Source organism: Trachurus trachurus (assembly GCF_905171665.1).
Source record: "Trachurus trachurus genome assembly, chromosome: 15".
Lineage (NCBI taxonomy): Eukaryota > Metazoa > Chordata > Actinopteri > Carangiformes > Carangidae > Trachurus > Trachurus trachurus.
Window position 1 is genome coordinate 30298636 of NC_139906.1, and position 14353 is coordinate 30312988.

General features: G+C 44.3%; 1 protein-coding gene across 2 annotated transcripts in view; it reads right to left on the bottom strand.

Annotated features, from left to right (window-relative positions):
• Positions 1-2360: 2360 nt before the first annotated feature.
• bcl11aa (BCL11 transcription factor A a) overlaps positions 2361-14353 on the bottom strand; it is a gene marked incomplete at both ends in the record, with an annotated part of 47485 nt that continues 35492 nt past the window's right edge. For both annotated transcript variants that reach the window (XM_083988805.1, XM_083988804.1), the window contains one exon: positions 2361-4615. In XM_083988805.1, the coding sequence (XP_083844931.1) occupies positions 2361-4615 (2255 nt within the window). The remainder of the gene's footprint in view (positions 4616-14353) is intronic.

The window sequence follows — 14353 nt, forward strand, 5'->3', positions numbered from 1 at the left end:
GGAATCGACATGAATGTGCATTTTCCTATATTTTAAGTTCTTTATTATATATTCATATATAATCTTAATCCTTTCCCCAATGCAAATTGTATTTCAACCTGAAGAGCTGTGAAGAGCCAAGGCAAAATAAAATACAAAACCATCACATAATTTTTTTTTTCCGTTTGTTTTTTTCGTCTTTTTTTTAATCATTTCATATATACTGTGATCGGAGTCTTGAACACCACCAAGACGCTGAGGAAAAGAGAAACGACAACAAAACTTAAATACAGTTTTCCCTAAACAATAGTGAAGTGTTATTTGCAAAAATGTTTGTTTTCATATCTAGAATTAAAAGGAAGTTTTCTTTAAAAAAAAAAATAAAAAAATTATCGCAGTGTAAGCAACAAGATTTGTGTTTTGGAATCTGGTTGTCAAGGTCTGTGGATTAGGTTTGCGCTGTGGCCAATGGGAGCGACATCCGGTATCAACACTGGCTACTTACATAACTCATATGAAACTCTTTCATTTACAGACCTTGTTGACCGGGTGAATTTCCAGCCCCAGGTCAAGCGCTGGGGTTTCTAGGGGTAACAAATTGACAAAATGGTCAAAGGTGAAACGGCAAGGGTACAGAGGTCAGGGGTCATGAGGCTGGAGTTGCGTGCGTCTCATTTTTTTTACTGCTTTTTAACAATGGGACCCTCTTTATCTGACAGCATTTCAACATTTCTCTTTTTTTTGTATTTCCCCTTCAGCATAAACTTGTAAACTGGGAAAATTGAAAACAGTGCACTTCATGTCCTATAAATGACAATCTAGCTTTTAGACCTAACCCATGTACCAACATTGCATCAGTGTGGGACAATGAAAGAGAGATATCTGAACTTGCTTGAGTGACAAGTGCTATACTATAAACAGCTTGAATAAAACTCAACAGAGAAAAAAAACTCTCCTTTTTGGGTTAGAAAGCAACAGCAAACAAAAAATGTGCCCTGCATTAGCCTATGCATACTGATTAAAATTTTCTTTCCTTTCAAGAGCCCTCGAGTACAGATATATTTCTTCTTTTTTTTTTGCAATTCTTTCTAGAAATGTAAGTGAAAGAGTGAAAGCGATTGCCTCTGATCCCTGTAATATGCACATAGCTTCCAGTTCTGTGTAGCTTTCTGTGTTAGCCTCACTCTGAGCTCATATATTACTGTATGCATTGTTCCACACACTGACGTATCGGAGCAGCGTCGTAGGTTTGTGCTAACGCGGATGCATGATACTTCTCAGCAAATGCGCCGTATCCCTCAAGAACAGGATTGTACATTACAGATTACCTTTATCTCAAAAGTACCTCCTTACCGAAAAACAAAACTACAAATAATTCAGATATACACAATACTGCTTGTACCATGCTTTCCATGAAATCCACATATTTAAAAGATAGCCTATTGAACATGTAATAGGTAGCTAAATGATGATTAACGAGAACTCTCTGATCTTCGTCACAGTCCGTTGAACAGTCAGGTGCTTGATGCAAGGACCTTTCCTGGGTGGCTTCAACCTTTTAGCTTGATCTAGTGTGACCCCAAACTTATACCAGATAAGATTATGGCCAATGCAGTGTTGAGATATCAAAGGCACTCTTTCTTTTTCAACCAAATGATAGTACAAATTGAATTTCTAGCACACCCTTGTCTTTTTGAAAGAAATTTGAAGGCTGTCATTACTTTCAGTTTAGTCATCAAGCTAATGCGTGATTTCTTTTTTCTTTTTTTTTTAAACCCTGTGTGAACTTGGTGTCTTTTAGAAAGATCAGGATAAGTGCATTTATTACCAGGGTTGTAAAGAAGAGCGTAAAGACTGTTCACTTTCCATGTTACAAAACAAAACTGTACATGATATGTGTAACAGAATGTATGCAGCATGGATGTATCTTTCTTGTCTTTTCTCTTTTTGAAGAATAAAAAGAAAAACAGAACAAGAGGAAAAACAGCAACACATTTACTCAACAATTAACCAACCAGGGACAAGATCTTTTCTTTTTTCTTTTTTTTTGATTAGCAAAAACATACTATGCATGCTGACTAATTCTTAAAAATGGAAAAGGAAAAACTCAAAAAAGAAAAATTGTACACAACATGTAAATTATTGCACAAGAGAAAGGCTCGAAGTTTTGCGTCAATGCAAGAGTATTGCCCCGATACAGATCATGCATTCAATGGGTAATGGAAACGGGGTGTGCTGGTGCAGAGCACATGGTCTTAAGCTTCCACCAGACTGGCGAAAGTGGAGTGTTGGGGTTGGGGCAAATCTACAAGGAGCTGGGAATAAACAGGGGACTAATGGCGGACATAGCTGTGGGGGGAAAGGTCCCAGAGTTCGGCCTTCTACTCTGACTTTATTTCGGTACTACACGGACGGTCACTGTGCCATTTTTTCATGTGTTTCTCCAAGGTGCTGTAGACACTGAAGGGCATCTTACAAATTTCACACTTGTACACGTCTTTGCCCACCTGACCGTGGGTCTTCATATGGCGCGTAAGTTTGGAACTCTGGGCACAAGCGTAATTGCACAGCTCACATTTGTACGGTCTCTCCCCCGTGTGGCTGCGCCGATGCACTGTCAGGTTACTGCAGTTCTTGAACACCTTGCCGCAGTACTCACAAGTGTCGCTCCTGCGGCCGTCCTTGGAGCCCGGCCGCAAGGGACCACCGAGGTGTGGGGTGCTGCCCCCGCTGCCCGTACCGCTGCGGCCTGACATCCCTCCATCCAGTTCCCCCGGAGGCGTCGAGAAACGCAGACTGCCGTTCTCTGACGAGTGCTCTGACGAAGAGGCGAACGGCGATTGTCTGGAATCCCCAAAGTTCAGAAAAGGGTCCTTGAGTTGTCGGGAGGCGGCATAGCCGGCCAGCCACTGGGAGTAGACGTTCTCCGTGTTGGGGATCGTGGGAGTGGGCAGGTCAAATTCCTTTTCCAGTTTGATGCGTTTGGAGAAAGGGCTGAGCGGACTGGGGCTTCCCAGTAGCAGTTTCTTAGAGAGGCCGACGGAGGCGTTTTCATTAGGGGACGCTCCCCGGCCGTTCACTGTGGAGACGGAGCCCTCTTCCACACGATCCGTCTCCAACACCGAGTCCCCGTCGCACATCTCGCGATTGTGGTGGTGGTCTCGGTTGAGGTGGTGGTGCAGGTGGTTCTCTTGGGCCATGGCGTTCCGTTTGTGCGCGCTTAGGGCTTCGCTGAAGTGCTGCATGCTGGCGGCCAGGCCCATCCCCTGCATCACCTCGGGCAGCGAGCGAGGGAGGGGGCCCTCGTCGGGCAGACCCCCCAGCCGGGTGCCGATGCCGCCGTTGTTTTCGTGCGGACGCGGCGTTTCCAGGTTGAGACCAAAGTGATAACTGTTGTTGGTCCTTCTGGCCGCCCTGTCTGCGTTTCGCTCTTCTTCCTCCTCTCCTTCCTCCTCCTCCTCCTCCTCCTCCTCTTCCTCCTCCTCTTCCTCTTCCTCCTCCTCCTCTTCCTCCTCCTCCTCCTCACCGTTCTCGCGCAGCATGCGGTTGTTCTCGCTCTTCAGCTTCGCCACCACCGACTTGAGGGCGTTGCTGGCGCTGCCCAGGTGCTCGCTGGTGCCGGGCTCTGGAGACGAGGCCGTGGACAGCCCGTCCTCGGACTTGCCCGTGTTCGGAGAAGAGGATTTGTGCATGTGTGTCTTCATGTGGCGCTTCAGTTTGCTCGCCTGTGTACAAGCGTGATCACACAGGTGACATTTGTACGGCTTCTCGCCTGTGTGACTGCGCCGGTGCACTATTAGATTACTCTGAAACTTGAAGGCCTTGCCACAAAACTCACAACACTTTGATTTCAATGGTGTGGTGGAGGAGGGAGGTGCCCCCGCTGAGGGAAGAGGGGTAGTAGGAGTGGTCTGAGAGCCGACCGGTGACTGCATGGGGCCAGGAAGGGGGGGTGGGGTGGCAAGATACGGAGGTTTGCTGCCTCCTGCGCCTCCTGCTCCTCCGCTTCCTCCTCCTGTCTGGAATGGCTGGAGCAGGCGCTGCATGGGGCTGGGCCGGCTGGGGGAGAGCGGGGGAGTGGACCCTGAGGTGTTGCCCGCCAGCTCCCGTAACCGCCGCGAGAAGTCCATTGTGGGAGGGGGGTCCAGGGGCAGAGGAGGATTGAGGCGCAGCACCCTGTCGAAGGCACTCGGGTGGTGGGCTGCCAGCGCCAGCTCCTCTGGGCTCAGGTGATGGGGGTCCAAGTGGTTCCTGGGAGGGGGGCTGAAGAGGGGCGGCGTGGGAGGGAAACGCTGATGATGGCCCCCGCCGCCGGCACCGGGAGGGCCCACCCCGAGCCCGCCCCCCACTCCGACGCTGTCACGTCCACCTGAGCCCGAGCCGGGGATGCGGAGGAGGTTGAAGGGGCTGGCGTCCGGGGGCAGATGGAGGCCGTGGAGCGGGGGCTGAGAGGGGCAGTCTGCGCCCCCGCCCAGGGAGGAAGGGCCGCCCATGCGTGGCGTGAGAGGGCTGCCGTGCTCACTCTCTAGGTAGATGCGGAAGCCGTGAGTGTTCTGAGCATGCTGCAGCAGGAACCAGGCGCTGCCGTACGGCTGCTTACACGTAGTGCAGGTGTAGGTGGTCGGCTCCTCCTTACCTGTGGTCAGGAGAGACAGAGAGAGAGAGAGAGGGTTAGTCACCTTCACCGTCTGCTAGACTTCATGCTACACATATGTGTTTCAATTCTGAAACATTTCTGATTTCAAAAAGCTGCATTTCTGTTCACACAATTGCACATAAACAGCTCTGTGTACAGAATGAAACCCATGAAGGACAACTGTGTTTACCTCGGCTGAACCAGTCTTTTATTTGAACCTCAGGCCTAACTCTTACAGCTTTTAGAAGTGGTCGGCACATGGTGTTGAGGGCTTTGCAAATAAAACGGTAGCTCTTATTGAGGTCATGCCCCACATGAGTAGCATGTGAGAAGTAGTGTGTGTGTGTGTGTGTGTGTGTGTGTGTGTGTGTGTGTGTGTGTGTGTGTGTGTGTGTGTGTGTGTGTGTGTGTGTGTGTGTGTGTGTGTGTGTGTGTGTGTGTGTGTATGCATTTGTTCTTCTCCCAGACTGCTCTGGGACATAATTTCTCCCTTTAGACTGACTGTGAGTCCTCCATTGTCAGCAGGAGAACAAAGAAACAGGGCTGTCCCAGTGGACTGCCGCTTCCCACTGATCTACCAAAACAAGAGGCTTGCTGACAAACACACATACACACTCTGGAGAGGCGGCGGAGAAGAATCCTTTTAGACCTTCAAATTACGGCTTCTCATTTCTGTAGCAGCAGCATAAATGCATGAAAAATATACGATATCTGATGCATCAGGAATTGAGTTTCTAATATATCTGAGAACAGGTTGAGACTGATGATTTCACCCAATCAGTACATCTCTGTCAGAATTTCTTTCATCTGTTGACAACAAATAAATACAAATCAAATGTATGCAAGTTTATTCAGGCACACTGCACTCTGAAGTCATATCCTCTTATGCGCCGTTCACACTCATTCCAAGCCTATCACCCCACAAACAAATGCACCTACACACACTCATTCTCTCATTCACATATGCAGAACAGAAGCACCGCGGCCGCCTGAGGGAAGTAAAACAGTAGGAGTGTGAAAACATTTAGGCTCCAACCAGAGAGGAAAAATAACCCCTTCTTCTTCTCTCAGCGAAGCATGCAGAGTCACTTTGAGACAGCGACGAGAGGGACATTTAAAACAATAATTGCCTTTGAATGGCCTCGGCGATGATGACCTGTGGTGGGACCCGGAATGCATGTGTAATCTCATTAGGGGGAACCGAAACGGACGGCCATCGGCTCGTTTACAAGATTAGATGACAAACGAAGCCCCGTCGCTGCCATTCAGAGCCTCACACTATTAAGCACAGTGCAGTGTGTGTGCATCTGACATGGACCAACAGAGATACACACTCACTCATTAACACACACAATGCGTAAACACGCAGTGCAACTAAAATATGCTAGAAAACAGGAGCTCATACATTTTATGACACACTTATGTAACTAAACTATGCATACAGTAATCACCTCTGTTTCACACACATCCAAACAGCAGCTCTCTCTCTCACACTGATCCTGCTGCTAGAAACGTTGCTCTTATCCAAGTTCATATATCTCATACAAATATGGACCCATATCTATTGTATGTAACTTTTTTTTTTTATCTCTCATACTTTATCAAAAATGTATACAGTAAGCTATTTGTGTACAATTATATATTTTTCAAGTAATGACATCTCATGCCTTGCCTTGCCTTGCCTCATGTGATTTCCATTATAATATGAGAGTTTTTTGCTTTACACTTTTTATTCTATTTTTTTTTTTTTTTTTTTTATTGTATACTCGCATGTCTGGGCAAATTTCAGTTGTTATCCTGTATTTGCTGATTTTCTGTGTGTGTACCAGAATAGGTCAGGGTGAGGAAAGTATCACAACCAAAAAAAGGATTGTGACAAAATCACAATCCTGGTATACATGGACCAGATTTCAAATAGATCCTAAATTACATAAATCCTAATGCAAGGATCATTTTTAAAATGTGCTTAGAAACAAAGTTATTAACAACAATATTTATATCAACATCCAAAAAATGTCAAAAGTTGCAGTGCATGACGAACTGAATCATGCTGTAATATTGTTGCAAAAGCAAATAAACAGGTGTCATTGTAGGGGTCGTAGTATTGATGTTAATTATCCCAGTTGATTTTTTCTTTTTTTTTAGGGTAAAAAGCTATTCTGTAACGTGTTGTGAACAATAAATTATAAAAACATTCCATTAATATGTAAACAGGTAATGTGGGTTGTAAAAATACACAAAATTGGGACATATCACCTGCTAATTACTGACAAAACGACTGCGACAAATTAGCAGTGATACTGAAATAATGTCACGGTTTAGCATGGAAGCTTTTATACATTGACACTCTGCAATTTACCTCTAATAGCCAGATAGAGAGAGTCACAGAGGTTATGCAGAAAAACATATTTGCAAAGTGAAACATTTGTGTATGTGTGTGTGTGTGTGTGTGTCTCTGTACATAAAAGTATACGTGTGATTATATAAAAGAGATGTAATTTTCCTCACACTATGGGGCTTCAGTTCACCACGTACATAAACACAAACAGTAATTTGAACTGACAAAAGATGCATTTTTATTCACAAAGCTGATACTGAAGTGTGAAAGAATAGTATGTCATCATAAACGGGGCACGCAAATGTCTTTCATTGTGTAAGTCTGAGTGAGTGTGCGCATGTAGACGGGGATCGTGTGTGTCTCTTCATTTCATTGCTTGGTGGGAGATTCTTCCCCTTCCTTCATTTCCCTGCTCCCGCTCCCTCTCTCCTCGTCTCTCCTACTGTACACACAAACACACTTATCCTACATGACCAGCAGTTTGGAAAGCCAGCTAAATTATGGATCATTAAAATAGGCACAAATTACCACTAATTGTGGCCACCTGCATCAGATCTAACCTGTGAATATCATTTGCATTATCAGGGCCGGGGAGACTTTAATTATTTATTCATGTTTTTTTTTCTCTCCCTCTCCCTCTCTCTCTCTCTCTCTCTCTGTGGTTGATGCACTCCAGTCCTGAGCATTGACAGCACTGACGATACAGATGCACCGTTTCAACGTCACTCTAAATCAGGGGAGGTGGTATCTCCTTGGTGCCCTTTGCTATATTTTATATCCACCATCATTTATCAGCTTGAAGCCAGCGTGTTTCCTTATTGACCAGATGCCTTTGTGAGGGAGCTGCTCTTCTTTTTTTTTGCTGTAGATGAACTAGTCATAAAATGTCTGATATCTATATTCTCAAACACACAAACACAAGTCAAGCGAACGTTTACCTAAAAATCTACGTGTAGAAGGTGTAACATCAAAGCATGGTGAACAACAATACAAATATGTTTCTATTTTTGCTGAAATTGCACACCTTTGCAACGGACGTTGTCGTTCTCACAGGCTAGTGTATTTCAACAGAGGTGCAGAGGTAAAATGATGGGCTGGAAATTGAGGCAGTTACTCCAGCATTTGAAAGCCAGTACAATGTCTGTTTGAGGGGACTGAAAGATTCCTGTCAGGGCCTTTGTGCAGTAGTAGCTGGAATAATGAACTAACTAACCACGGCCAAATTCAGAGCCTGGATATTCTAAACTGATCTAAACGCCAGTATAGATTTTGTGGCCAAAGTAGAAAGATTATAAAAGATGTAAGTACTGTAATATGTGAAATAATGCTCATTTCATTCATGCTTCTCTGCTCTTTGTCTTGTGAATTCCTGAATATTTTTTCCCCCATTTCATTCAATTTAAATCCAGCTGACAAAGTAGTTCCTCAAGCACCCTGTTTTGATTCTCAACTTCAACGGGATTCAAGGAAATAATGTGCTAAAAACATGAAGATCCACTGAGGCTGCTCATGCTCATGCCCAGGGCCTGGACCCGCTCAGCCACAGCTGCTTCACACACAACAATACTGTCAATTGATAAAAGTAAGGCTTGTGAGATCGTGTGTGAATGTAAAATGGTGACAGCACAATGATAACACAGGGTGAAAAAAGCAGGATTTGAGTTTTCAGCTAAAGGTGGGCTAAATATTGAGCAGAACTGGCCACAATAGTGTAACTCTTAAGCTAATACGCTCCTTTTTGACTCGCAGCTCAGACTTGTCTGCACGCTGATTGAAACTGTAAGGTTAATGGATTTTAGAGTAGGCGACCGCTCCACTCTGTCTCTCTGTAATATACTCCCATCAGCCACTTCATTAGGCAAACTCTCCACTACTCTGAGGTAGAAAAATTAAGTGAGAAAGCCGAATGGAGAATGGAAGATGAAGATGGATAAGAGTCGGACAAAGGGAACAAAAGAGATAGGAAAAGTAATCCCTCTTAGTTAGCTTAGAGAGAGTTGACAAATACATGCTGCAGCTATTACATTTGGATACGGCAGCGAGGAGAGGGGAGGGAGGGGGAGAGATGAGGGGTGGGGAATGATAGCATTCAGGTATTTACCTGGGGTAAATGTCAAAGCTATAGAGCCACTGGTGAGACTCCGGAGAACACCACACACACACACAGTTTCAGAAATGTCCTAACACTCAACAGCAGCCATGCTACACTGCCAAGCACAGGCATTATGTCCTATTAAGCCAAGGGCATTGCCTGGACACTTATGGTGGTGCTAGATGGAGGAGGGAGGCAGTAAGGCAGCTTGACTCATGTTTCACCACTCCTTTGTGTGTGTGTGTGTGTGTGTGTGTGTGTGTGTGTGTGTGTGTGTGTGTGTGTGTGTGTGTGTGTACGAGAGAGAGAGAGAGAGACAGTGTGTGTGGCTCGTTCCACCCCTCTCAAAAGGATGTGTCACACTCCAAACTAATGGCTGTCCAAGAAGCTGAAATAAAAACTACTGTAGACACACTGTACATCCGTCCCTTAGCCAAGTGTTTAACATTTATTCTTTTCTTTTCTAACTTTCCTGTCTCTGCGGTCACCGTGAAAGTTCCGCTTGAATTATGAATTCAGTTAATGAGCGCCTTAGACTTGTCACAATGAAACATATTGTGGAAATGTCAGTGCCTTGATGGATTAAAGGTCCCACAGTATATGAGGTAGATTTTCACGTCTTTCTGATAATAAAGCAGGTCTACATTCTACTGTATGTTCCCTCCATGGTCCTTTTTCAAAAGCAGCCATCAGGATTTCTGTCACTTTGTGAAGTCAGTCCGTGCCCTCAGCCAAGCCCCGCCCACCTGGAAACACCATCCAGCCTTGCAGAATTTGGTTGATCTGTTTTCTGTTTTTTTTTTTTTACTGAAATCTGTTATATCACAGTCAGCCAATCAGAAGAGTCGGACATAGAAAAAAAGTCACTCTTTTGCTTTAGCTGTTCTCCTAACAAAGTATCACATTTGCTGAAAGGACATGAATGTCTGCGGTGGCTCCTCATGAACATCTGTATGTACATCTGTGCTGGCTGCACAAATGATCAAGACAATGCCGTTTTGATTTCTAATGAACATGCCTGCGACTTATTCACATACAGAGACAACAAATGTCACATCTGTTCTCAGTGTCATTTGTGCACATTTAAGATGACAGCAGATACATCTAACGGCGCATTTACATCCTAAAATTCATGAATCCACCTCAGAATGTCGCAGCCTGTGAAACCGTGTTCCTCAGCCAGTCAGTCTGTCCTGTGAATTAGCTGGATTGCCACCATTACATCCCTCTACCACCAGCTGGGAAACAAAAGAACCATGCCAGGTCTTGGCTATCCGCTCGGACAGACCTACCAGTGTTTTAGTGGTCTTACATCTCTACATTATTATCCCCCATTTCCTATTCTTTCTTTTCCACCCTGCTTTCTTTGCACCATATGGGACTGCCTCCTCTGCACCGCTCCCTCTCCATCTACTCTCCTCTCTTTCCACCCATCGGTGCCTCTCTGGTAGTGTCCTTGGCTGAGTCCACCTCTGGGTGAGATGATAGTAATTGAGGTAATGGAACATCGCTGAAACAGGATTAGGTACGCATACTGGGAGTGAGAGACAATGTCCCTTAATACAATTTGGGATTTCTATCTGAGCCTCAGGCTTTCAGGATCGGCTGCTTATATTTACATTTGGGCATCAGCGCTCACCCCTGCTCACCTCCTGCTTTACCTTAAAGGGATACCTAGAGTTTCACTCTACTTTCCATTATTGTTGCTCTTCACCAGAGTTTTGTTTTAATATCTGGTGAAATATGTTTGTTAATTTAAATCTTTCACCAGTTCCAGATTTAAATGTTCTTAACGCTTTCAATGCCCATTTCTGTGCATTTACCCTTTACCTACAAAATTACATTTTGTAAAAAAAAAAAATGCAATGTTAAGTTGGATAATTTTAGGTAGCAGTGATTTTAATGAGGAACAGCAAAGAGGTTAGGTAAAGGACAAATGCAATGTTTTTCTCTAGCTGCATGGGCAACAAAAGACTGTGAATAAAGCTGGATGCTGTTGTCAGCTATAGGTTTCTGGGTTTGAAACTCGGGGAGCTGCTCTGTTGTTGCTATCTTGACTCCACCTAACTCCCAACTTACACCAAAAATGGGCACAGAAGTAGAACCTGTGTGGAGCCTTTAAGTCATGCGGGTTTGTGTCCTTTATTAAGCAGAACTGTAAGCCTCAATAAAACATGAGCCACAGGTGAGCTAGAGAAAATCCATCACCCTATAGTTGTCACTAAGGAGGAAATTACCTATAGCAACAGAGCAAAACTGTTTTAAGTACCATGCTGTATACATGTTGTGATATTCCTTTAAAATTGACCAAATTACACAGAGTTGATGGGATGTCATATCAATGGCATGTGAATATCTCTATTATGTTCATATTTAACAGTAATTACAAAGGAGCAATCTGTGGCATAACGTGAATGTAGTCATAATGAGTTCCATTCATGTCTCTTTTACCCTTCCCCTCCTCTTCTCTATATATTTCTTTCAGTGACATGCTGTACATTACTGGGTGCTGATCAACAGTCAGATACTCATATCTCATGACTCCTACCATACATTTATGCTGTAACCGATACACAGCCTCAGGAGTGGGAGCAAACTGTACCAGAGAAAATGACTTTCAAATGGTTTCTGCAGGACATGGACATTATTGACTCCACTGCCACAACCCATCCTTCCTCCCCCTCTCTCTCTCTATCATCTCCCACTAAAGTGCAGGAGTTGTGGCTTTCTGCTTCTCCTCCAACAGTCTCTTTTTACCACCCAAAAGCACTTAACCATATCATTGTTGTCATGTGAAAATCGTGTTGCTCCAATTACGGCTCTGTTTTATATTTTAATTTCGGAACTGAGTGTTCTTGTTTGAGCAGAGGAAATTCAATGACCCTTGGGGTTATATATGAAACCGTTTCAAAACCCTGTTGGTTAAACCGAAAAAGACAGGCCGGTCAAGTCCAAATCAAGGCTGTCGAGAAAATCCAGGACACACAGAAATCAGAACATAGAGGTATCTTTGCTGTTCAGGCGTAATAACCTGGGATAAATCCTGCAAAAAGTTCCAGTGTGGTCCAGAAATAAGGCTCTGCACCATCACCACCCCCCCAATCATTTCCTCCTATATGCACAGGCTTTCTCACTAACTGGACAGCAAGCTATTGGAATGCAAACAGTGGCAGCTGGTGTCCTGTCTGCTCACTGACGAGAGTGACGCAGTCAAATAACAACATGACTGCAATTGCTCAAAAAGGCAGTGTTCTGCTTGGAAGGAAATCAGCCGCTGTTACTGGCTGCGAGGCGGTGGCTACATCAAAGAAACTTCCACACACACAGGCACTTATGAGAGAATGCCTATCCACATGCAGAGAAAAAGTTGTGAAGGGGGATGTCAAACTACAGAAAATACCTTCATACGTGAATGAGGAGAAAGAGTCAGTCCCACAAAGAGCCTTCCAACCAGGTGGAAGTCTGACCCTACTCCTTTTTAAAACGGAGAGGTGCTAACCTGCAGATGTGACTACAGTAGCTATGCTTTTAACACTTTACAGCGTCTATGACCTGCTTTTCAACAGGGGGCTGCGTTTAATTATTTCCATAACATTATAAAACAGACAATCCAACAAAGGTCTATTTTACACAGGGACTCTGGAGCGAGCCAAGAATTGAACTTTCCTTTCAAGCTCCTCTTTTTTTTTTAACATCACTACTTCCATGTTTAAAAAACTGAATGAACACCGAGAATAATTTCAGTCCCTGCAGCCCCCTCAAGACAAAAAACCTTGAGGACTATTAATGCTTTCAAGGTGGAGTTGGGACGGGATCAGGTAGGTACCGACATCCATCCAGCTCCTCTTCCTCTTCCTGGCTTCAAGTGTAAAACACTTCACTTCACTACATCCTAGTTTGTATGAAAGTATGAAACACACTTAAAGCAGAAGTAAGCGGAATGTTTGTGTTAATATAAGTCGTAAATAGTTATATCTTCCGACAGCAATCACTTCTATAGAGTGTTTGGTCTGAAACACGGGTCTGTCAGTTACTCTGCTCTGCTGTAAGCCCAGGAGAAAACTTTCCTTGTATCCTACAACCTTTATCCAATGAGGAGAGAGAACGGCATAAAGGGGCAGTCCTCTCTGTGTGTGCAGCCAAGGGATGCGCGTGAATGTGGTGACGTAGGGACGAGGGCCGGGACTGCTAACTCCATCTGCTGACAGGAAGTTAGCCAAAACCACCGGATCGCTTACTTCTGCTTTAACACTTAAGATGCAAAATGTTCTTCACTAATATTGGGTTACTACAAGTCATAACTCTATTAATGCACCTAGAAAGGAGTTTTCTCTTGCCTTGGTAACTGATATGATGTTTACTGGGATCTTCCTGTGTGGGTGATTATAATGATTCCATGCTCACATCCTGGTCACAGCTACATCTACCACTCTGTGTCAGATACGTCTCATCTTGAGAAAAGATGAGAGTCATTGTTATCATCTGAATTACCGGGGTTAGGGTCAAGCCTTCCTTTCAGCTTGTTGATCACCATCACATGATTTGTTGTCAACTACTTTTGTGACTTCAAATCAAAAGGCGCTGTCTCCGTGCCAGACTGTTTATCAGAGTATTCCAGTTGGAGCTGTGCAGCTATTTTAAATTTCAGCTCAAACTTAAAATAGCTCCAAACAACTTTTTTGCAAATAGAAGCCTCCAGGCCTGACAATAATGATCTGGTATTTTTATGGAAGAAAGAACTATGAACGCATTTGAATTACCAAAAACAACAATGGATTATTGAGCCTGTCTGATTACATGCTGTGCGTGCACATGGATGTGTGTGAGAATGTGTGTATTTGTGTGATCCTGCCAAACAGCCATACTCTCAAGGCTGATGAGCAAAAATATCAATACCGTCTGTCCCTGTGTGTGTGTGCGCGGGCGCGTGTGTGTATGTGTGTGTGATATATCAATACCTTCTGTCTGTGTGTGTGGAATCCCTGCTGCGCTACAGACTGTGCTATCTGCAACTCTCTCACTAGCAATCTACTTGTGTGTTTGTGTGTATGTGTGTCCATCCAACGCCATGTGACAAAGTTTCCTTTTCTTTCTCTCTGCCATATACACAATCACACACATTCACACACACACACACACACCCTTTCTCCCTCTCTCTCTGACACACACACACACACACTTATGTATCTCATAAAGTCTGTTCTAATGACACAGCCCGGGCCCTTAAACTGTGTTTATAAATGTAATTAAATGGACTGGCCTTTGTAGAAGCATCCAAGCGCAATGTAGCAATGATCCAGTGTGTGTG